A 22722-nucleotide genomic window follows, 5' to 3' on the forward strand; every position below is an offset into this window, starting at 1 on the left:
TTGGAGGTTGTATAGACATGAAATTTATTTAGAAATCAGAAACACACGATAGATAATAAATGTTATTTAGCACAGAATGAATATACATTTGGCATGCAGAAACACAAAACTAAGAGGAAAAAGGATAATAAATCCCAGTCACAATATACATTGGAGTAGCAGCTGGCCTGAAACAAATGGGACATGCATAGTAACCATCTTTGGCAAGTAAAAAGATTTATAATTTGCTTAGGCCTTAACACTAATGTAAAATATAAAGTTAGGAACCGGTTCCTAATGCCCAGTTATACCCTTGCACTCCAAAAGCACTCAGTGTTTTTTGCCAAAGGGCAGAGGTTTGAATGGTGGAGTCCCGCGGGCATGTAAGATACGACTATAGGGGCTCTCTGTCATACCCGGCCGAGTTGTGGAACGAGTCAGTAAGTTGTGCAAGAAGGGCTTCTTGACAGGAGGCTGGCTTCTGGGCTGCACATTTTCACTGAGAGCACATAACCGTTTTTTTACTGAAGAGGTTGGCGCTGCTTGGAGCTTCTGTACAGTGTGATACTGCTCAGCAATACAGGCTGCCTTCTTCCGCATATCCAGCTTCACTAGCATCATGTTGTTCTGAAGCTCAGCCAGGGTCTGGTCCTAGAAGAAAAGGTCAGCAGAGAGGTGAAGTTTTACAGAGATGATTTCTCTCTTCCGCTCCCTCAATAGGGGCTTTGTCACTTTAATCAGCTGTGTGGTAGCTAGGGGCGTGCATGGAACCACCCGTGGCAGTCCAGTTCAAGATCTGAACCCGTTTCGCCTGGTTCAAGTACCAGATTCCCCTTTACAAGCAAAGGGGATTCCCTAGCTGAGAAGGGAAGCAAGGGGTGGGTGGGAGGGCACCATACTGGCAGTGGCCCCGCTTGGCCCTCCCTAATCTGCACCGTGGGCCAGTGGGCAGCCTGGTTCCGGCCTCCGTGCATGCTGGACCTGGGCCACCCGCTAGCCTGTGGGTGGGAGAGCGCCAGTGGGGTTGCCCCCACGGAGCAAGCAGTATGGTGCCCTCTCGCCCGTCACTTGAAGCCCTTTTCGGCTAGGGAACCCCCTTTGCCTATAAAGGGGAATCCTTACTGGATCGCCCTTTACAAGCATAGCTGAACCAGTTAAAACCAGGCCGAATAGGTGCGATTCAAACTTGTACCAGCCCCCTTTGGGGCGGCGGTCGGTCTGGTACGAGCTCCAACTGGTTCTGCATACCCCTAATGGTCGCCGTATAAGCTTAAAGACACACATTTATTGCAGCATGCACTTTCATAGGCTATTTTAGATTATACAGACAGAGCCAAGCTATGAACAACCTCATAAATTTGTTGCTAGTTGGCTCATATTCTTAGCAGAGGTAGATGGAGCACAGTGGCTAAGAGACCTTGTTGCCACTGCAATCTCTCTGCATTACAAAAAATGTCACTGTTCACTTCAGTTAGTCTCATTCCCCTCCCTCATTCATTGTACTTTGTTCCTCTCCTCATCTGCACTTTTTGCCTTCTCATTCTCCATTCTTCTTTCATACCATCTTTCCCAGCAGTTCTTCCTTTCTAGCATTCCTTTCGGCTGTGACAGTTTTTACTTTTATATTACATATAATTTTGTTATGTAGTATTTTCCCCGCCATTGTGGGCAGCTATATTTTCTTAGACAGCCAGCAGATATTGCTGGTCAAACAGGTTGCTTACCTGTAACAGGTGATCTGGTAGTGATCCGTTGAATCCATAAGTAGATGGGTTCTGCGCCTGCGCAGGCACCTCTCGGGCCGACTAGGTAGCTCCTCGCGACGCCCAACCGCCCTTCTGCACGTGCTACTGATCACTACTTATACTGGGCGGTGGGCGTCTTCCGTTAGTTTTCTGTGCAGACCGCTTTGCAATCTGCTTCCCAATGTTCTGTCTGAGCCTCATACTTCTGCAGTGGGGTTGGTTTCTGGGCGGGTCTTATGGATTCAACGGATCACTACCAGATCACCTGTTACAGGTAAGCAACCTGTTTATCTGGATCGTGATCCGTTGATTCCATAAGTAGATGGGTGATTAGTTAGCTGCTCCCCTTTGGTGGCGGGTGCAGAAGGATGCCTTCTATGGCAACACCCTTTTCAAAACACTTCGCCCATATTCCGCCTGGCGCGCCATGCGGAGGTCCACTGCATAATGTTTTACAAACGGCTGCTGTGAAGACCAGGTTGCAGCCACACAGATGTCATCCATCTTAATGCCGGAAAGATGAGCTGCTGATGTCGAGTAAGCCCTGGTAGAGTGAGCTCTTACTGTCTTAGGTGGGGTAACCCCCTGCAGCCTATAAGTTAATAGGATCAGCTCCACCAACCAATGTGCAATACGCTGTCTAGACACTGGTTTTCCCTTACACTTGCCCTTGTAAGCCACAAACAGCTTATTTGTCTTTCTGAATTCTTTTGTCCCTTTCAAATAGTACAACAAACACCTGCGTACATCCAACGAGTGAAGCGCTATCTCCAATGTTGTCTGTGGGTCCTTAAAAAAGGTCGGCAAGACCACCTCCTGATTCAGATGGAAGTCTGTGACTACCTTAGGGCGGAAACTAGGATCAAGCCTCATAACTACTTTATGTGGGTAGAACAGGGTGTAAGGCTTGTCTGCTCTCAACGCAGACAATTCACCCACTCTTTTTGCTGTGGTTATTGCTATGAGGAATGCAGTCTTAAGCGTTAGCAACCTCAGGCTAGCCTCATGCAGTGGTTCAAACGGTTGTTCTGTCAATGCCGAAAGAACCAATGACAAACTCCATTGCTCTAAAGGTTCCTTAAGCGGTGGGTACATATTATTCAGTCCCTTCATAAACCTTCTACATTCAGGATGTGTAAATACAGTCTTTCCATCCCATCCTGGGAGTTTAGAAGATAAAGCTGCCAAATGTACCTTCAAAGAAACATTTGCTAAGCCCCTTAATTTTAGACTTGTCAAATACAGCAAAACCTGGCGCACTGATGCCCGTTTTGCATTGAACTTATTTAATTTTGCAAATGCCCTAAACCTTCTCCATTTACATAAATAACTACGCCTAGTTGACTTCCGTCTACTATTCAACAGAATAGTTCTCAGAAGTTTATTCTCCACGCTGTTAATTTCAGTGTTTGGATTTCTGGGTGTAGTATCCTTCCCTCCGCCCGCTGTAGGAGATCCGACACTGCTGGTAGACGGTAAAAGTCTCCTCTGCACAGGCGAAGCAGCAGGGCAAACCACGCTTGACGTGGCCACCACGGGGTGATCAGTATGCAATTGGCCCTGTCCCTCAGAATCTGTGCCAACACCCGATTGAGAAGTGGCATGGGTGGAAATAGGTAAAGGAGTCCCCTGTTCCACACATATTGAAATGCGTCTCCTAGAGACCCCACACCTATCCCCGCACGAGAACAATATCTCTTGCACTTCTTGTTTCCCTCCGTGGCAAATACATCCACCGCGGGGGTACCCCAGAGACTGAAGAGATCTCTGACACACTCCAGTTTGAGTTCCCACTCGTGTTTCTGTTTGATCTGCGTGCTCCGACTCAGAGCATCTGCTATGTGATTGTCCACACCCCGGATGTGAATTGCCACTGGATAAATGGCATGCATGATGCACCAGTTCCACAATTTCATTGACAAGGTGCAAAGTGTTGGTGAGACCGTACCCCCCTGCCTGTTCAGATAAGCTATTGCTGTAGTATTGTCCAAGTGGATTTGCACCACAACACCCCTCAGCTGGGGTTCGAAAGCCCTCAGTGCTAAGAACGCGGCTAACAGTTCTAGGTAGTTGATATGTAGTAGGGCCTGTTGAGGCGTCCACTGCCCCTGGGTGCAATCCTGGCCGCAGTGTGCTCCCCATCCCTGAAGGGAAGCATCTGTTGTGACCCACGCCGTCGGAAGAAGAGGCCGGAATGGTACTCCCTTTAAGAGATTTGCCTCTGTCCTCCACCACTGCAGTGAAGCAAGCACCTTTTTGGGGAGCCGCAGTAGCATGTTTTGGCTGTCCACATTGGGCCGAAAGTGGTCCAAGTACCACCGTTGCAGGGGTCTCATCCGAAGCCTTGTGTAACGTACGGTCGTGTTGCACGAGGCCATCAGGCCTAACAGCCTTTGCACGCTTCTCGCCCTTTGTGCAGGATTGGAGAAGAAGTGACTTGCCAATGAAGTGATCTGACTGCATCTCTCCCTTGGCAAGAACGCTCTCTGCTGTTCCATATCCAGGGTAGCCCCTATGAAGCTCAGCTGTTTCCTTGGTACCAAATTTGTTTTTTTTCCAGTTCACAGTGACCCCGAGGTCCTCCAAAAGATGCAGGAGCATCTGTATCTGTGCTTCCAGTAACCTCCTGTCCTTGCTCACCAGGAGCCAGTCGTCCAGATACGGGTAAACCACCAGGCCTTGAGTTCGAAGGTAAGCAACTATTACTGCCACCACCTTGGTGAAAACCCTTGGGGCCGTTGACAATCCGTAAAGCCTTATTCCAGTCCAAAACACAGTCCAAAGTCCAAATAGCCGATAATATCCATCAAGAAAATAAAATACTTTTTGCTACCGAGGAGCCCAAACGAGGTCTGAACGCTATGGTGGTCAAACAGAAACTAACGGAAGACGCCCACCGCCCAGTATAAGTAGTGATCAGTAGCACGTGCAGAAGGGCGGTTGGGCATCGCGAGGAGCTACCTAGTCGGCCCGAGAGGTGCCTGCGCAGGCGCAGAACCCATCTACTTATGGAATCAACGGATCACGATCCAGATACCTGAGTATTGTAAAAAGCAAAGCAGCCACTGACATGGAACACAACAAGAATGTTGCTGCCTGCTTGCCTTTCCAAAGGCCCAGCTCTCCAATGAAAACAGTGGCATATTAACATAATTAAGCTTCTGAGGAGATTTTCTGTAGTGGGGATCGAATGTACATCAGTTCTGCATTTTCTAAGCCCTTAAATGTTCCACAAGGTAAGAAGTGTGGGTTTGAGTGAGAAGAACCAACCCATGGCATATACTTGGAAATTATATGTGTTAGATACAAAATAGCAAAGTTGTTGCATGTTTGTGGACTAGAATTGCAGTTAGTTTCCTTACCTGTTTGATCAGGATGTCATCACACTTAGAGAGGGCTTCACGAAGTTTCCCAGCACTTGTGCTGTGACAACATGCCCTTTCTGCTGACTGGAGTGATTCCCCAAGTTTCTGGAGTTCAGCACGAAGCATCCTCACATTCTGAGGAAAGAAAAAAATCAGCACAAAGCAGCAGTATTCAATCACACGAGGGGCAGAAAGTCCAAATTGTGAGCAGCAAGTAGCAGCACATCCAGCAGTAGCAGATTGGCTGGGACAGCACCCTACATACTAGGAGAGCAGCATAGTGCAGGGTTTCTTAACCTTGGGCCCCCAGATGATGTTGGACTACAGCTCCCAGAAACCTCAGCTGCAATGGCTTTTGCTTGGGGATTATGGGAGTTGTAGTCCAATAACATCTGGGGGCCCAAGGTTAAGAAACCCTGGCACAGTGTAAAGAATAATACTGGTCACTGCCAAAAAGAGGCAGGCCTGACTCCATAATTACCTTTTGTCCTTCTTCCAGCTTCCGGTCCACATCCACAGTGATAGGCTTTGCAGAAGGTGGTGGCTCCATCATCTTTTGGCACTTATGCAACTCTGAATATAAGCAGTAATGCAAAATAGTTTAGCCCATGGGTTAAGATTTATGTCAGCTTTCAATACCTGGTACAAATCCAGGAATATGCAACAGAGAAAAAGGCCTCCTGACACGCACAAAGCAAATTATGTTTTGTATAGCCCTGCAGTGCAGAATGGCACGTGAGAATTCCAGCTTTTGTTTTAAGTAGGTTTGAATTGTAAAGTAAGCATGTTTCTTGTGGTAAAGTAAACATGTTCATGGACATTCACATTCTTAACGGAAGCACACATTTCTCTGCCAAAAGGACAGAGACACTTAAGGTGGTGTCTCTCTTATGTTTAGCAGGAGAGAGCAAATGTGCCTCTTCAGTCAGCATAGTCTCCCTCCCAGTGGCTGGTGCTGCTGTCTCCCTTGCTGTATTCCTTTGAATACAAGGGTGAGCCCCTTTGGGACAGAGAACCATCTTTTCATTCCTTTTGCTATGTAAGCCACTTTGTGAACTTTGTTTTTAATGAAAAGAGTAATGCCATGTATATTATGGATTCTCCACTCCCAACTTAAGCTCCTATAAGCTGGCAAGGAAGGGCTGGGGAGTTAGGAAAATCACAGGAACCTGCCATTCATATGAATTCAGACTTCCTTCACTGGTGTGTTTCCCAGACTATGGGAAACACCTATATCGGGCAGCAGCGATATAGGAAGATGCTTAAAGGCATCATCTCATACTGTGCGGGAGATGGCAATGGTAAGCCCCTCCTGTACTCTACCAAAGACAACCACTGGGCTCTGTGGGCGCCAGGAGTCTACACCGACTCAACGGCACACTGTACCTTGAACAGTTCAGGGACATGCTTAGAGAGAACAGATACAGAGGATTATACATCCAGCCACCTAATAGTTGGGTGGGGAAAGAAATTTTCAGATATCCTAGTTATGCTCTAACATTCACAGGAGGTCACTGATAGAAGTGTATGTCTTTTAATGGACAACACTGCATGGCCTGCTTCACGCCTTTGGAATTACAGGCTCAGTGCCTCACTTTCTGCAGTTGTGCTCAGCTCTGCCTGACACTGCTCCAGCTTTGCTTTTGTCTCCAGCAATTCCTGCTGCAGGCTTGTTGCTGCCGCCACCCGTTTGGACCTGCGCAGATTCTCCTCTTTGGATTCATGTTGCTGTTTTGATTCTTGCAGTGCAGCTTCCAGCTCTTGTATTCTTTCATCTCGATTCTGAAGAATGAAAGCAAACTGACGTTTAGGAGGAAATGAAAGTATTTCCTGCCAAGGGAGATGGCAAAGAAAAGCAGCTAAGTGAAGAAATGCCCCTCAGGATTGCCTACAGAGCAGGGGCAGTCTCACCTGGACTCTCATACACCTAAGACTTGTGTGAAGTAGTATTTTATCCTCTCTGACCCGAATCTCCTGTCAATCACTTTTATTTAACTCCTCAAATTTTTAGTGTTATCAGTGAGGTGGAGGGTTAAAAGAGAAGCTTCTCTCTATGCATCCTCTCCACATCATGCATTGTTTTATAAGCCTTACGTCACACACACACACAGAGTGCCTTTCTTGGGACCCATGGAGTGGGGATTGAGAGTGCTTTATAAACCTATGCATGGTGTGAAGAAAGTGGAAAGTCTCCCCACCACCACCCCTGCTATTACTAGGAGGAAATCCATCTTCTCACAATGCATGGAATTTGCTACCTCAGGATGTGGTGCCCACTGTTTGTTTAGGATAGTCTGAAAGGGGGATTAGACAAGATCCATGGACCTATCAACAGCTATGAATAATGGCTGTGTGGAACTTCTGTGTTCAGGGAGAGTGTACCTCTGACTTCCAAAAACTGAGGGGATGGTTAGCAGTGAGGGTGGGGTGGGGGCATTACCTTTATGCCCTGCTTGAGGGTTTCCTAGAGGCATCTGGCCAGCCACCGCTAGAACCAGACAGCTGATCCAGCAGGACTTTACTCATGTTCTTAGGACACCAAAAGTGGGACACAAGCTTCAGTGCCAAGTTTGTACCACTCCCACCCAGATTCTAGGCATGCCCCTGCATAGCCTCGTTCCTTGTCTAACATGGCGTACAATGTGCCAGCTTCACAGTGCTGCTGGCTAACAAGGGTAGAGAGACTACAGCATCCCTTTAAGACAGACCAGGTTTGGGTAAGGGATGGGCAATAGAGAACTTGACAGCAGAAGTCTCAGGCACTGTAAGGGCATCAGAAGCTCATCTCAATTAGGGATGTGCACGGAACTGGTTCGGAAGCCCTTTATGGGCCTCCAAACCAGTTTGATCAACTGGCAGTTCCACCAGTTCAAAGGTCGGGGGGGGCATACCTTTAACAGCAAAGGAGGGTGCCCTTACCCCTCCCACTGAGTTTCCCCTGCCAGGACTCCATTGAATAAGTCCCCGTTGTTGGAGTAGCAGCGTACCACCCTGCTGCCCTCCTCGGCCAGAAGTTAAAGGAAGTATCTGGCGCTCACGCGCCTGCCATGTCTGAGGGATATGTGTGTGCACACGCCTGGCGTGCGCATCATGTACTTCCTTTAACTTCTAGCCGAGGAAGACACTGGGGCAGCAGGGAGGTATGCTGCTGCCCCAACAGGGACTTATTCAGTGGAGCGCCAGCGGGGGCAACATGGCGGGAGGGATAAGGGCACCCTCCCCACCTTTAAAGGCATGCCCCCACTACCTCTAAACCACCCCCTGCTGGTTCAGTGCATATCCCTAATCCCTAATCCCAATGCTGGAGTCCAAAAGTGCCCAGAACACTATGAGCAGCTGCAGCCCATTCTTCCTCTAGGGAGCTTAAGGTCGCATACACACAGGTTGTTATCCCATTTTACCCTTATGACAAAGCTTAAGGTTAGGCCAAGGGACAGCCCACAACTGTTTGCAGCACAGACCTGTTCCAGGCATGCATTCCTTGCACAGGAAGGCATTTTTGTAGCAACCACCAGTTAATTAGAATACCACTAAACTCAAGTTCCACATGAGAGGAACTAATGCTAGCACAACTCTTCTTCTATACAGCACCACTTCTTTGCTTCAAACCTCTGAAGGTGGTGTGTGGCCTTCAGAGTGGTTGGAGATGTGTACCCTATTCTCAAGGGGCTCTCCAGTCCTTCCTTCCCACACACCTCAATCTCCTCTTGATAATAATCAGTCAGTGTCTCCTTCAGATTGTTCAGCTTGTCCTCATACAGCTCCTCCACCATCTCCTTTTGGGCATCTGAATGCTCGCTGCAGGAAAGGAGAGTGAAGGAAGAAAGCATGGCAGCCATATGAATTGGTGAACCATGGAGTTGGAAGTCCATCATGGAGGTTTCGTGGAAAGCACAAGACATGCCTCGGGCAGCCACAGTACCTGTTCCACTGCTCCTTCTGTTGCAAGTGTTCCATCATCTCATTGCAGATCTCGTTACGGAGACGCATTTCCAGCTGCAGCTTCTCCTGGCGCTCCTTCAGCAGCAGATCTTGCACAGCCTCAACCACACGTAACAGGTCCTGCGGGGTGGGGAAAGTGTAAAGGTCACCTGGGGCTAGCGAAAATCAGGACATTCCAGAGACTGCACCACTTGATTCACTAGGTCTAATCAATATTTTGAACAGTTAAATAAGGCTTCAAAGCACTTCTCAAGCCCCAGAGATGCCCAACTATGTCCATCAAAAATATCTGAACTATTTCTTTCAGGGGGTGGGCACGGAGAAGGAAGTCTAAGGCTTTTGGTCTGTTCTTGGCTCAGACTTGGGCCCCACGTCTGTTGGGTCAGAACAGCAAGGGGCTTTCCAGATACACTAATCCAGCACCGACTGCCTTTCGTTTATCATATTTATATACTGCCTGATATATGTGGAGCTCCAAAAGGATCTCTCCAAACTGGGGGAGTGGGCGACAAAAATGGCAAATGCGGTTCAGTGCTGGCAAGTGTAAAGTGATACACACTGGGAAGAAAAAACCCAACTTCAAGTATATGCTGATGGGATCTGAGCTGTCGGTGACTGACCAGGAGAGGGATCTTGGGGTTGTGGTGGATAGCTCGTTCAAAGTGTCGACTCAATGTGTGGCAGCTGTGAAAAAGGCCAATTCCATGCTAGGGATCATTAGGAAGGGGATTGAAAATAAAACTGCTAATATTATAATGCTCTTATACAAAACTATGGTGCAGCCACACTTGGAGTACTGTGTACAATTCTGGTCATCACATCTTAAAAAGGACATTGTAGAACTGGAAAAGGTACAGAAGAGGGCAACCAAGATGATCAGAGGCCTAGAACACCTTTCTTGTGAGGCAAGACTACAACACCTGGGGCTTTTTAGTTTAGTAAAAAGACGACTGCGGGGAGACATGATAGAGGTCTATAAAATCATGTATAGAGTGGAGAAAATGGATAGAGAGAAATTCTTCTCCCTCTCACATAACACTAGAACCAGGGGTCATCCCATGAAAATGACTGCCAGTAAATCTAGGACCCACAAACGGAAGTACTTTTTCACACAGCACATAATCAACTTAATAACTTCATGGAGGAGAGGTCTATCAATGGCTACTAGTTGGAGGGCTATAGGCCACCTCCAGCCTCAAAGGCTGGATGCCTCTGAGTACCAGTTTTAGGGGAGTAACAGCAGGAGACAGGATATGCCCTCAACTCCTGCCTGTAGGCTTCCAGCAGCATCTGGTGGGCTACTGTGTGAAACAGGATGCTGGACTAGATGGGCCGTGGGCCTGAATCAGCAGGGCTGTTCTTATGTATATTCCTAGGCAGTGTATATAGTTTAAAAAAATAAAGACAATTTTACAGAATAAAAGGAGTTAATTTAAAATACTTTTAATTAAAAGCCTGAGAAAACAGGTGCATCCAGAAGGTCTTTTTAAAAGTAATCAAAGATGGAAAAGCTCTTATTTTGACAGGGAGTGTCAGGGCAGCTACTGAGTCTCAGGGCAGCTACTGAGAAGGCCCAGTCCCAAGTAGTCACCAAAGAAGCTGGTGGCAACCATAACTAGACCTGCCAGATGATCTTAATAAGCAGCAGGGTCCATGACAAAGGAGGCGCTCTCTTAAGTACTCTGGACCAAAGCCATTTCATGGCCTAGGGTATCTATGGCAACAAACTGTTCAAATAAAGCAGAGATGAATTATAACTTGCCTCTTTATCATAAGTGGTGACATCCATTTCATCCTCACTCTCTTCATCAGGTTCCGTTTCTTGTTCCGAGGCTGCCACGGGAGCCTTGCTAGTTCGAATGCCATGCTCTTTGATAAGAGACTGAATGGTCAGGAGTCCCATCTTTGCCGGAGCTTGTACAAGCTGGAAGAAACAAGTCATAATGTTAAGTAATCTTTCTATCTGAAGAAGAATATGTTGCTATTTCTATCATTTCCCTCCACCATGTTATTTTTAGTTCTGCTTCTCATGCCAGGTCTTATATCTCACTGGAAGAACTGCCCGTCAGTGAAAAGTTTCGTAAGAAGGCTAGAGAGAGAGTTCCAGCTCTTTCACGGACCCCACTCACCACAGCAAAGAAACCAGTTTGACCCCCTCCACATCACAGTGCACTGTAAAGCAATGCTAACCAAATGGCTAGTGTGGAGAAAGGCCTGTAGATTGCATCCCCATGGGGTACGTGTTCATCAAGACTAAATGACCCACGTCAGGAGAAGGCACTGGCCATACTGCAGCATTGTCAACAAAAGCAGTGCTTTGCCTTTCCGCCACAGAACTGAAATGGCAGTCATTCATACATGTTATATGGACAAAAGAAAGAAGATACGGTTTGTCATGCTAGAACAGGGGTGCCAACAGAAGGCCTACAGGCCGGTTAGGGACTCTTCCCTCTGTTTGTAGTTCTCGGGGGTGGGTTTGCAATTCCAGGTGTGAATTGTTTGTAACTCTTTCCCAAATCTGTAGGAACATCCAAGGCAGGGGTTTGGAAGGGAGCACACCCCTGCGTCATTCCTCCACTTCCTGAATTTACTGGCACTGGATGGAAGTGGCACCAGTTTTCTCAGCCTGTTGCAGCCAGCCACACTGCAGAGCTCATTTGCATTGGAGACTCCATTCCGGTGTTAGTTGCAAGAAGGGGGAAAGCCTAGTGGGATGCTGCTGTGGAGCTCAGCCAAAAGAGGTCAGGACAAATGGGAGTATGATGTGAATGGAGAGGGAAATGGAGAGCGGGGGGATGGGGATGCAGGCCTGCAGTAAGCACATGAGAAGGCAAATTTTGGGGTGCTGAGGAGGCAGAAAAATAGGGAGGGATTTATGTTATATCCAAGGCCATCCAAGATGTGTGAGGCCCTGGAGATAGTCTATTTCACCTTGATCTTCTCATCTCACCTGGCTGGCAATGGCAGAGAACTTAGCCACATGGAGGGTTTCATCATAGGAAGAGGCACATGGGTTCATATTGACAATCATACAGGACTGCCCACGGCCTGTAAAGAAACCTTGGAACACACGGGTTAGCTTGCTGTCTCGGAAAGGCACCACATGCTTCAACCTGAACAAGGAGAGAAGAACTGAGCTCCAGAAATGCAGACAGAAAGCATCACCTCTCCCTCAACCATGCACTCGCATAAATACAGGAAGTGTGATCGGGGCTGCACGCAAAACCTAGGGAGAGTCCCACCTTACCTAGACCGCTGGTTCTGGCGCAGCATGGCAAGGCAACGGCCCAGTGTATGCAAAGAGGTGTTAATGTTATTTGCCTCCTTCATACGGTCTCCAGTTCTCTGCTCCTTGCAGCGTTCTGAGCCAGCAAGGTCACACAGGGACAGCCTGGGGATGAAGGAAATGGATGTCAGCACTGGGACCTAGGAGGACTAGCCTGATCAATTCCTTCTCCTCTCAATGAGGTCTTCTCCCAAGCTTGCTTTAGGTTAGAGGTCTTAGCTGCATATGTCTGGTCTGCATAACTTCAGATCCTCAAACAGTCCTACTACCTAGAAGGTCCTAGTAGGATTCCCTTAGGTTGCTCTACTCCAGGGAAGCACAATAGAGGGAACTAATTATAAAGGGTATACACAGAGGAGGGACAGACAAGCAGGGGGAAGGCTGCACAAAACTTACCTCCCCACCCCCGATCTCCATGCCCTTCCTGCTGCCTCCTGGCCACGTGGCTTGGCCGTGTACATGAGTGGCTTTCCAGAGGCTGGGACAATGTGTCCCGGACTCTGGGAATCCCACAAAGCACCACACAACAAGCGGGGTGCATTGGAGGATTCCCCCATTAGACAGGCACTCTGGGTGCCCATCTCTTTGACCCTTCAGGCTGCAAGCAGCCCAAGCAGTCACATGACTGCAGAGCCAGCTGGGTTTGGCAGCCTGGCAGCGCCGGGATGTGAGTGGATCCCAGCAGATCTCACGGGCAGCCAAGGCCAGGCTTGGCTGCTTGTGAGAACAGCCTGATAACATAGTCTTATATGATGTGCTCTGGCACATCACAGGGACAAGGAAATGTCTCTGAAAACTACATTGACCTGTATAAGTACCTGTTCTTAGAACAGCTTGCCAACACTACTCATGGTGCCTTTTTCCTCCCCACAGTCACCTCCAGAGGAATAATAATAGATTACCTTTCTCCCACACACCTACGAGAACCCAAGAGAAGCCCTGCTCGATCAGGCTGAAAGTCCATCTAGTTCTAACCTGCTTCACCACAGAGGCCAACTGGATGCCTCTGGAAAGCTCACGTTCAAGAGACGAAGACAATATCTATCTGTATTCAGAGTTCTGGAGCCATCATAACTAGTAGCCATTGATAGACTCATCCTCCATGAATTTGCCTGATCCCCTTTTAGAGAATTTAGACTGGTGGCCATCTATATCAGGGCTTCTCAACTTTGGCCCACCAGCTGTTTTTGGACTACAACTCCCATAATCTCCAGTTACAGTGGCCCATAGCCAGGGATTAGGGGAGTTGTAGGCCAACATCTGCAGGAGAGCCAAAGTTGAGCAGCCCTGATCTATATGAAGACAGTTGATGGGAGGTTGACCCACGACCATCTTCATCTCTCCAGAGAAGAGTATGACTCACTCGCTAATCTTTGGGACCATCTCACCACTGCTTCCACGTAGGTGCAGAATTCGAATGGAGAAGATGCTGTGACTGGAAGAGAAACATGACAGAACAGTCAACATTGACACAAGCACATGCACCAGTCTCCATAGGACTGCTGCCTTCTTTCTTTTTCTTACACCCAAGATGTGCCTTGCCAACCTGCAAAGCCTCCCACCCCTCACTACCATTCCCATTGCAGACCTGCGGCTAGAATTCTGGTTCATGTGGGTGCTGGCAAAGCTTTGATTCCTCCGACCCAATTTCAGCAGTTTCCAGGCCTCCTCAGCATTTTGAACATTGATCCAGTTTAGATCTAAAAACAGGAAGCAGAGGTTAGATATTTCATATACCAAGGTGCAGGCTTGACCTCTACTGAGCAGAAACCCAAACAGCTGCTCAGTTGGTGGGAACTTCACAGCTCAACAGAGGAGGAGCTCAACAAATCCCTCTGTTGGGGAGGGGTTGTGGCTCTGTGTTAGAGCACAGACTTTGCATGTAGAAGGTCCCATGTTCAATGCCTGGCATTTCCAAGTAGAACTGTGAAATACTTCCATCTGCAACCTGGACAGCCACTGCTAATCAGCATAGACAATGACCTAAATGGCCAATTATTCCTATATAAGACTGCACCATATATTTGTATATGTTCACCTCTGCGATATACACATGAGCACTGCCACCCTGACTCAAGGCTTATTATATCACGAGATGGATCAGGAGATCCTGTGGAAAAGCAGCTGGCATGCCTGAGGTGATGCCCAGGTCTAGACCAATCTTTATTTACCTTTGACATAGGGGTTGCCAGTCTGATCCTCACATAGCCGCAGTGTGGGCCTCTTGCGGGCTGAGCCAAGCACAGTCATATCCAGCAAGTCATAAATCATTTCATTGTAGATCTCAAAGAAGGAGACCCAGATGGAAAACTGCACATCCTCTTGAACCATCAGCAAGATATTATCGGGGTCAGCCCAGTGAGGTCTTGTTTCTACCAATGAAAGTCAAATACATATGTTGTCAGTGACCACAAGAATCTGCTGCTTGCCTCAAGCAAGGAAGGCTTTCTGAAAATCCACTCAAGAGGCAGGGTGTATCTTCCCCACTTCTGGCTACTATTTACAACTTTATAATTTTTCTATTACAATTAGACACACCTTAAGGAGGTGGCCCTGGACTTCTCCCCTTGCAAAATTCCTCAGATGCCTCTGAATGTTCTTAGCAAGCTTTCCTGTTCTTCAGGCAAGCATTAGTCACATCTGCTGCCTAATATTTTTGTTCTCTCTGGTTCCTGATTTATGTGCTATTCCGTAGGTTTTTATTAATATTTTGTTTGTACTGTTTATTTCAAGTTGTTTATGCCACTTTGAGTACTTCCAACTGGAAGCAGAAAAGTGGGATAAATTTTTTAAAATTTAAGACAGAATAAAGAGTTTGGAGTTCTTATACATTTAGGAGAGATTAGTCTTCATTTCCAGATTCCACACCCTCTTCCCAGGTGTTTACAGATGCATTTCTCCACCACAGAATAGCAGCTTTGCCTTTAAGCAACTGCTAAAAGTAATTGGACAAGCACCTTACATGCTACTCGAGAGGAAGCCCAGAGGCTGCATACTCCTAGCCTTCCCCCCTAAAGTGTATTGATGTGTCCCCATAACCCACCCCGCTAGAACTGTTACACATGTCTGAATGCTTCTGTTTGACTCCACAGTTGCAGAAGATTTTTCTTGCTTCCCTCCAGGTTGGCAGCAGTGGGGTGGGGAAGGGTTCTTTTAATTTGGAGACGTGTGGCTCCACCCCTCTTGGCGAACTTTGGTACGTGCAAGTACAGTCTCAGGGCAGTAGGTACCTTCCAGCTGGTTAAAGTTGGTCTGGTTGGCAGAGTGGCAGGTAGAGGAGAGGCCGCCAATGCCGCTGTCCATGTTACTTGTGACTGCCTGGTGCTGAGATGCTGTGCTATGGTTTTTATTCAGAGAAGTAAGCAGTTCATCCTGCGAAGTCAGAAGACAGACCACTGAGTTCCTGGCCGGGGTACCTTCCTCCTCATCAACTGGCTCCCTAAGAGGTTGGCCCCACTCACCTCTTTGATTTTGCTGCATAACAAGGCTTGTTTCTTGGCTTCCTCCTGGCAGACCTGCTTGCTGTCTAGCCAGGTCACCTCACTAGAAAGGAAGGGCTTCAGGTCTGTAGCCTGGTACAGCCGTGTCCCAATGCTGCTGAATATGACTGCCAGGGAGTGAGGCAGGATGCCCCCATCAGTACCACTTCCTACAAGCCAAGGAAGGAGAAGTAAGCCAATACTGCAAGATGAACTGCTTCATTAGGTAGAGACTGTTGCCTGAAAAAGCATTTCTTACCCTGGATGGTATAGGTCTTCCCTGAATTAGTAACCCCATAGGTGTAAACAAGCCAGTTCTGCCCACTGAGGACATCTTTCACGATTTCCTTCATCGTGGCGTCGAAGAAAGACTTCTGGCCCACTTCTGGCCCAAAGATCTGCAACCCCAAATGTCACAGCTTAGTCCCCTTATATGGCTAACAGAGTTAGAAAAACAGCAAGTGAGAATTAGTCTGCGCCTGGCTAGAGTCCTAACTTCTCCTTGCTGCGCCTAACTTCTCTTTGCTAGAGTCCTGCCAAAAACCTCCAAAAAACTGTTTGTTGTCCATGACGGATCCAGCATATTTATGCCCAGGAGATACAAGTCCCATGTCACTAGTTCTAGGTACATACCTGACTGAAGGTGAATCTGTGCACTGCCTGACCAACCCCTCGCTCCATATTCCTCATGGTGAAGGAGTCCTTGGGTGCTTTGAGAAGAAGAGTCTCAGGATTCTCAATGCAGATGCAGCCCTGAGAAGTACAGTTAATGTTCTGGATTTGATATCAACTGCCACAGCAGGACAACACCCCTCCCACTTCCTGCATGCCTGTGGCAATATCCCATCTCTCCCTACAGACTCGCATGAGAACTGTTGCCCCATCAGTTGCTACTCCCCACTTGATCTTAGGCACTCACTTGATCCTCTTGTTTCTCCACCTCAGCTGGCTTCAGGGGCCGCACTCTTGCAAACACCTTCACTTTCCCATAGTCATCACAAATAGTCTGCAGAGAAGCCACAGGCATCTGTTAGGCTTATGCATGGCGATGCAAGCTATACTGGACCAGTATTTTTAATCAATTATTATTTTGATTAGAACCATTATAACCTATCAGAAAATATAAGCAAAAATCAATGTGAACATTAAGCAAATTCCAAACAGTGTCACTCCCTCAGTTTATAAACAGCGATGCCTACATATATGAGCATGCTGAAGCTCGGACCACATAGGAGATGGATAGGATAGCAGGCCTCTGCCATTGGTAGAAACCCTCCATTTCTGCAGAAAGAGATCACAAGGTTACAATGACATCCCCTCACACTCCAAGTACTGGTAGGGACAAAGGCTGCATATAGGCACTGCTTTCATGTTGTCAGGGAATCCTGGCTGCAAAGAGCAATGTCAGATGGAAGTCAGATGCCACAGTCAGAAGCTCAACAGGTCTGAGTCTGATTAGTGCCTGGATGGAAGACTGCCTGGGAACCCCATGTACACTGACTTGAGTTCCACTACAGAACATAAGAACAGCCCTGCTGGATCAGGCCCAAGGCCCATCTAGTCCAACATCCTGTTTCACACAGTGGCCCACCAGATGCTGCTGGAAGCCTACAGGCTGGAGTTGAGGGCATGCCCTCCCTCCTGCTGCTATTCTCCTGCAACTAGTACTCAGAGGCATCCTGCCTTTGAGGCTGGAGGTGGCCTACAGCCCTCCGACTAGCTGTTGATAGACCTCTCCTCCATGAAGTTATCCAATCCCCTCTTAAAGCCATCCAGCTGTCACCACATCTTGTGGCAGGGAGTTCCACAAGTTGATTATGCGTTGTGTGAAAAAGTACTTCCGTTTGTTGGTCCTAGATTTCCTGGCAATCAATTTCATGGGATGACCCCTGGTTCTAGTGTTATGTGAGAGGGAGAAGAATTTCTCTCTCTCTCTTTCTCTCCACACCATGCATGATTTTATAGACCTCTATCATGTCTCCTCTCAGTCTCCTTTTTTCTAAACTAAGTAGCCCCAGGTGTTGTAGCCTTGCCTCACAAAAGAAAGGTGCTCTAGGCCCCTGATCATCTTGGTTGCCCCCGTCTGCACCTTTTCCAGTTCTAAAATGTCCTTTCCTAGATGTTGTGACCAGAATTGTATGCAGTACTCCAGGTGTGACCGCACCATCGTTTTGTAGAAGGGCATTATAATATTAGCAAAATTAGAAGAAATGTGGGACATACACAAATGTAATACAAGGCTTGACCAATATCAGGGAGCCATGCACCTAGAAGGTTAATTGGGGTGTCTAGATTCAGATATTCAGAGGCAGAGTTATTAAATAAGATTGTTATTTGCCCCAGGCAGCCCTGTGCCTGTTCTAAGTAAGTTACTTGTAAAGAGTTGAAAGAGAACCCCATTTACCCTCTCTCCAATGGCCATCTTTTAAGCCCAGTAATTTTGTGAAGCGTCCATTGTCTGGCTCCTAGTTCCAAAGCAAAATTTGCCAAGGCTTGATCAGCAGCCTAAGGGGAGATGAACTGGCACAGAGGACATCCACCCTCTGTCTCAAACCCAGGCTCCTTTTAGGGGCAAGTGGGGCGGGGGGCTCCAGCACCTTTTGACGGAAAGCAAATTTGCCACTTTGCTTGGGTTCCAGACCTCTGATAATGGCTAATGGGAGAGGCAGCCCTGCAGGAACAAACCCTAGTGCTCAAGATGAAGAGGAGCTATATGCGATGGAGAGAGGGAGGAGGAGCGCAGCAGAGGCTAGTCGAGACAGAAGGCAGGAAAAAGAGTGGAACAAAGTAGGCATCAGCCGGGGCATCACAATGGACGTTAGACTCGTCGCTGAAGGAAGAGTGAGCCTAGGACAAAGTAAGAGTGGGGCAAGCTTCACGCCTAAAATGAGGAGGTGTACACAGACGACAGCAAGGAAATGGGCAGGCAAGGAAGGGAGTCAAGGGTCGCCGAGTTGCCAGGCTGAGATTCTAGACACTGGCAAGGGAATGTTCCCAGTGGTGACTTCTTCCATCACTGCAACATTTTGACCTGGCATCCCTAAGGAAATAACAAGGACCAGAAAGCAGTAGGGGTGCTGGTGGGGGGTGCAGCAGCTGAATTTCACTTATAATTTGTCCCCTCTTCAGGATTTCATCTAGTACAGGGAAGCCCAACTTCAGCCCTTCAAGCTGTTGTTGGACTACAGCTCCCACCATCCCCAGCCACAGTGGCCAGTAGTCAAGGATTATGGGAGTTATAGTCCAACCTCTACAGGAGGGCTGAAGTTCTGCAGACCTGTTCTAGGAGAAACAGTATGAAACAAGAACCATATCCAACACATAGAACTGTTCTATGTACAACGCTAACCATACTCAAGAAAGCAATACACAGACCATATTCTGTCTCCCCTTATGGGAAAAAGCCAGAGGAATGTCCTTTGGGGCTGAGGGTTTTGTCCCTCAGCTGACTCCACTTACCTGTTCATGGCTTGCAGAGATGGCAGAGAAGTCGGACAGAAGAGCTCTGCGGAAACCAGTGCCACAGTCTGCCACGGTGGATTCCAGTACAGGGGAGACTGCAGCTTCTTCATCCGATAACAGCCCAACAGGGGAGGCAAGTTTGTAGGCCATGATAACCACGTGCCGTTACTGCAAGAAAAGCCCAAAAGGAAGAGAGAGTCAAAAAAGCAAGCAGCAATTCCACTGCAGCCTTGGCCATCTGGTCTCCAGGCACTTTTTCACTATTAATATGTTTTATCTGAACCCCCACCCGTCCATAATGGTAAAGGTGAGAGACATGAACCCCAAAGAGGCATCCAAACAGCTCATCTCTAAAAAAAAAAAAAAAAGATTTCTAAACCATTAGAGGGAAAGGCTGTGTATGTACATTGCCCTCATGCCTCCAACATGGCCAGTATGAGAAGAGTGTGCATGTTGAGCCCTCAGCTGCCCTGGAAGCTTGGGTGAAAGGAAACAACCAGCTTGCCCCTTGCTTCCCTTCAGTCTGGTGCCTAAAATCGGCTGGGGGCAGGTGGGGGCAACTTAGGGGGATGTGGTATTTTCCTCAGAGCACATTCCACTGGCCCCATTAGTAATCCCCTTGAAGCTTAAAGGGGAAAGGAACTGCCACAGGGCTTTTCCTAGCCTACACCAACATCCTCCCATGCCCCTGTTCCAGTGAGGGGGATGTTTCCCTACAGCATCAGACACACAGGTGGGGCTCAGGCACAGCAGGAAATCATAGCTTCCCACTACAAGGATGAGCCTGAGAGAGCCACAGGCTTCCGCTTCCCTCTCCCATCCCCAAAGGGAAGAGAGTGAAAGTTCCTCTTTTAGTTTGAAGCCACAGTTCCATGTTTATATGCGTCACGGAACAGTGGCTTACTTCAAATTGGAAGCACAAGTGCTCATTCCCTTATTTCCATGTGTGTGGAAGAGGAGAGGAACCCATGGCCCTCCTAGGCTTGTTCTTGTATCTGGAAATCATGGTTTCCTGTCACATCTTGAGATAGGGGTGTGCATGGAGCCGGTTTTGGTGGTTCGGTTTAAATTTGAAATGAACATTCTGTCCGTTTGAACCAGGTCGAGGAGCTCTGCTTGAAAAGGGGAATCTGGTGGAATTTCCCTTTACAAGCAAAGGGGAATCCTGCTTCTAAAAGGGTTGAAAGGGTGTCCGGGGGCAAGAGGGCACCTTACCGGCTTCAGCAGTTCCTCTAAACCCTGCTGTTGCTCCCCTACAAGCAGTGTGGGCCAGATTCAGGCTGCCACCAGTAAGTGCTGCTGATGGGGGGGGGAGCGCCAGCGGGGTTTAGAGGAACTGCTGGCAGTAAGGTACCCTCTTGGTGCCCGCCCCGCCCCCCTGCACCGCCCTTAGAGCCTTTTTTTTTTAGGCTGGTCCATTTAGAGTTTGAATCAGTCAAACCAGGCTGGTTCCTGAGAAGTGGGTTTTCTGGAAAAATCTGCAGTGAAAACAATTCTGGTGAACTGCCCCATACAAGTGTTCTCATCTGCATACATTTTGTATAAAACCTCCTTCAGAAAATTTTACTATATACGTTTTTGCCGATACCCTAAATAGATCATGATTTTATTTGTCTGTAGTTTCCCACACTGTATCTAGGAGTTTTTCCAGTAGCCAAGTAGTTGAACTGAAATATCTGATTATGTGTGTGTGCATGTGTTGCAGAATCCATAAAAACACTTAATATGGTTTAAATGTTATACTGAAACAAGTTCAAAGTCTTATGTGGAAAGAAATTGTTTATACTGGAATACTCAAAGCAATATAAAGTATGTGTGTACTCTCAAACATTTTCTTAATCACCTGAAAAACCTTAATTGCAACTTTGAAATTGCCAGGCTTGCCTAATATTGCATTGACATCCATTCATATTATTAATGAATGTTATGAAGCAATTTTTAGAAATGGAAATTTCTCCATTGAAAAGATAAAGTACAGGATCCTGCCCCTCCCCCCCTTTTGGAACATGTTCAATTCCACATCTCTGGTTACAGCTGAACTCAACCATGCACTCCTGAGACAGAAAGGTGGGAAATGCAAGAAACAGAAATGCAGAACACAGCAGAATGTGAGAGGGGGGCAGAGGAAGAAGTAACACAAGGAAGAAGAAATTCTTCTCTTGGCCTTATCCTTCACCACTACCCCCCTCGCCCCCACGGTATTTTGTCACACAAGTCCTCATGTGTAATCAAGTCTTGACCTCATTCAGGAGAGATATGATTAGCCTTGTATTGCAATCAAGACAACCCCTGCTAACTTGGCAAAGAGGCAGCTTTTAACATGGTGATTTTCTTTATTTAGCAGAGGGAGAGTAACTGGCCCTATCCACCCCCAGCACAGTACCTCCAGTGACTGTTGCTGGTATCTATCATGTTTCTTTTTAGATCGTGAGCCCTTTGGGGACAGGGATCCATCTTATTTATTTATTATTTATCTGTGTAAACCACCCTGAGCCCTTTTTTGGAAGGACAGTATAATAATAATGATAATAATATGAAGTATAGGTGGTATGTACAAACAACAATAAACAGGGACCCCCTTATTACCACCGTGAACAAAATCCTAAACACTACAACAGATATCGTATCACCTCTCATAACACTGAAAAAACTGAGATAGCACCAACTACCCAAGCCGAACACACCACCCAGAAACAGGTTTTTATATATAACCAAAAAACCTTTCTCTGGGTGGTGTACAACAAATGTTTGACCCTTAGTCAAACATCTGGTGTAGTTAACCGCATCGAACCGGTTACTTAGTTGATCAGACAAGAGGATCACAGCAGCACTTTCTCCAGTATAGCTTATATGCACGTTTACCTCGGAGTAATCGCCCTTGAAGGAGGCAGGGCTTACTTCTGAACAAACATGCATTGGATTGCTGCGATAGATAACTTTGGGGGGGTTTCTTCTTCTTCTTTTAATCCCCCCAAGTCAGCTAGCCTTGAGAAGCCGCTCCTGCCTCCTCCATCTCTAGAGCAGCATACTTCAGGCAGAAGAACGACGGGCAGATCGTTCTTCTTAGCGCCCACAACGTACTTCCCACGGTCTATCAAGTGAAGAATAGACTCCACAGATGCGACCACAAGAGGGCTCTGGCAGCGTAGAGAGAGAAGGAAGGGCCCGTGACTATCAGAACAAGTCCCCACTTCAGCTACAAGGTCATGGATGGGGGAGAAAAAACACCCAAATTTAACTTTTCCCCTGATACAGCATAGCTCCTTTGTCTCACCCGACCCGACCCTTTCCCTCTAGTCCTCACCTCTACAAGGTCCGCCGATCTCGGGCTCCCACTTTCCTACACCAGCCACGAGCGAAATTCCTCCAAAAACGCCCCTCTTCGTTCTCTGCTGGTTTCAAACCTCGCGGTCGACCCGATCAGCCAATCAGAACTCGAAAAAACATAACTACCAATCAGCTCT

The 22722-nt window shown here is 47.5% G+C and overlaps 1 protein-coding gene across 4 annotated transcripts; it reads right to left on the reverse strand.

Annotated features, from left to right (window-relative positions):
* Window positions 1-22722, reverse strand: KIF20A (kinesin family member 20A). 4 transcript variants are annotated; one of them, XM_053289615.1, is made up of 19 exons: window positions 22563-22722; window positions 19256-19426; window positions 16716-16802; window positions 16430-16549; window positions 16056-16194; window positions 15779-15966; window positions 15548-15689; window positions 14489-14689; window positions 13906-14017; window positions 13681-13752; window positions 12279-12422; window positions 11982-12144; window positions 10794-10955; window positions 9012-9151; window positions 8785-8887; window positions 6685-6871; window positions 5571-5662; window positions 5087-5224; window positions 1-630 (listed from the first exon to the last, which is right to left on the reverse strand). In XM_053289615.1, the coding sequence occupies exons 2-19, from the start codon at window positions 19406-19408 to the stop codon at window positions 310-312; spliced, it is 2664 nt and encodes an 887-aa protein (XP_053145590.1). In that variant the 5' UTR covers window positions 19409-19426; window positions 22563-22722; the 3' UTR covers window positions 1-309. The 4 variants fall into 4 exon arrangements, with proteins under 4 accessions (XP_053145590.1, XP_053145592.1, XP_053145591.1 ...); XM_053289617.1 differs by lacking the exon at window positions 22563-22722 and adding an exon at window positions 22121-22278; XM_053289616.1 differs by lacking the exon at window positions 22563-22722 and adding an exon at window positions 20163-20317.

The sequence above is a fragment of the Hemicordylus capensis genome, chromosome 2, assembly GCF_027244095.1.
Source record: "Hemicordylus capensis ecotype Gifberg chromosome 2, rHemCap1.1.pri, whole genome shotgun sequence".
Classification (NCBI taxonomy): domain Eukaryota; kingdom Metazoa; phylum Chordata; class Lepidosauria; order Squamata; family Cordylidae; genus Hemicordylus; species Hemicordylus capensis.

What these genes read in the sequence shown, in the direction of transcription:
- KIF20A (XM_053289615.1), bottom strand. Translation starts at nt 19,408, where the DNA reads ATGGCCTACAAACTTGCCTCCCCTGTTGGGCTGTTATCGGATGAAGAA. An exon ending in TGGCAACCCCTATGTCAAAG is followed by an intron (nt 14,018 to 14,488) that starts GTAAATAAAGAT and finishes TCCTGTTTTTAG; the next exon opens with ATCTAAACTGGATCAATGTT. An exon ending in AACCAGAATTCTAGCCGCAG is followed by an intron (nt 13,753 to 13,905) that starts GTCTGCAATGGG and finishes TTTCTCTTCCAG; the next exon opens with TCACAGCATCTTCTCCATTC.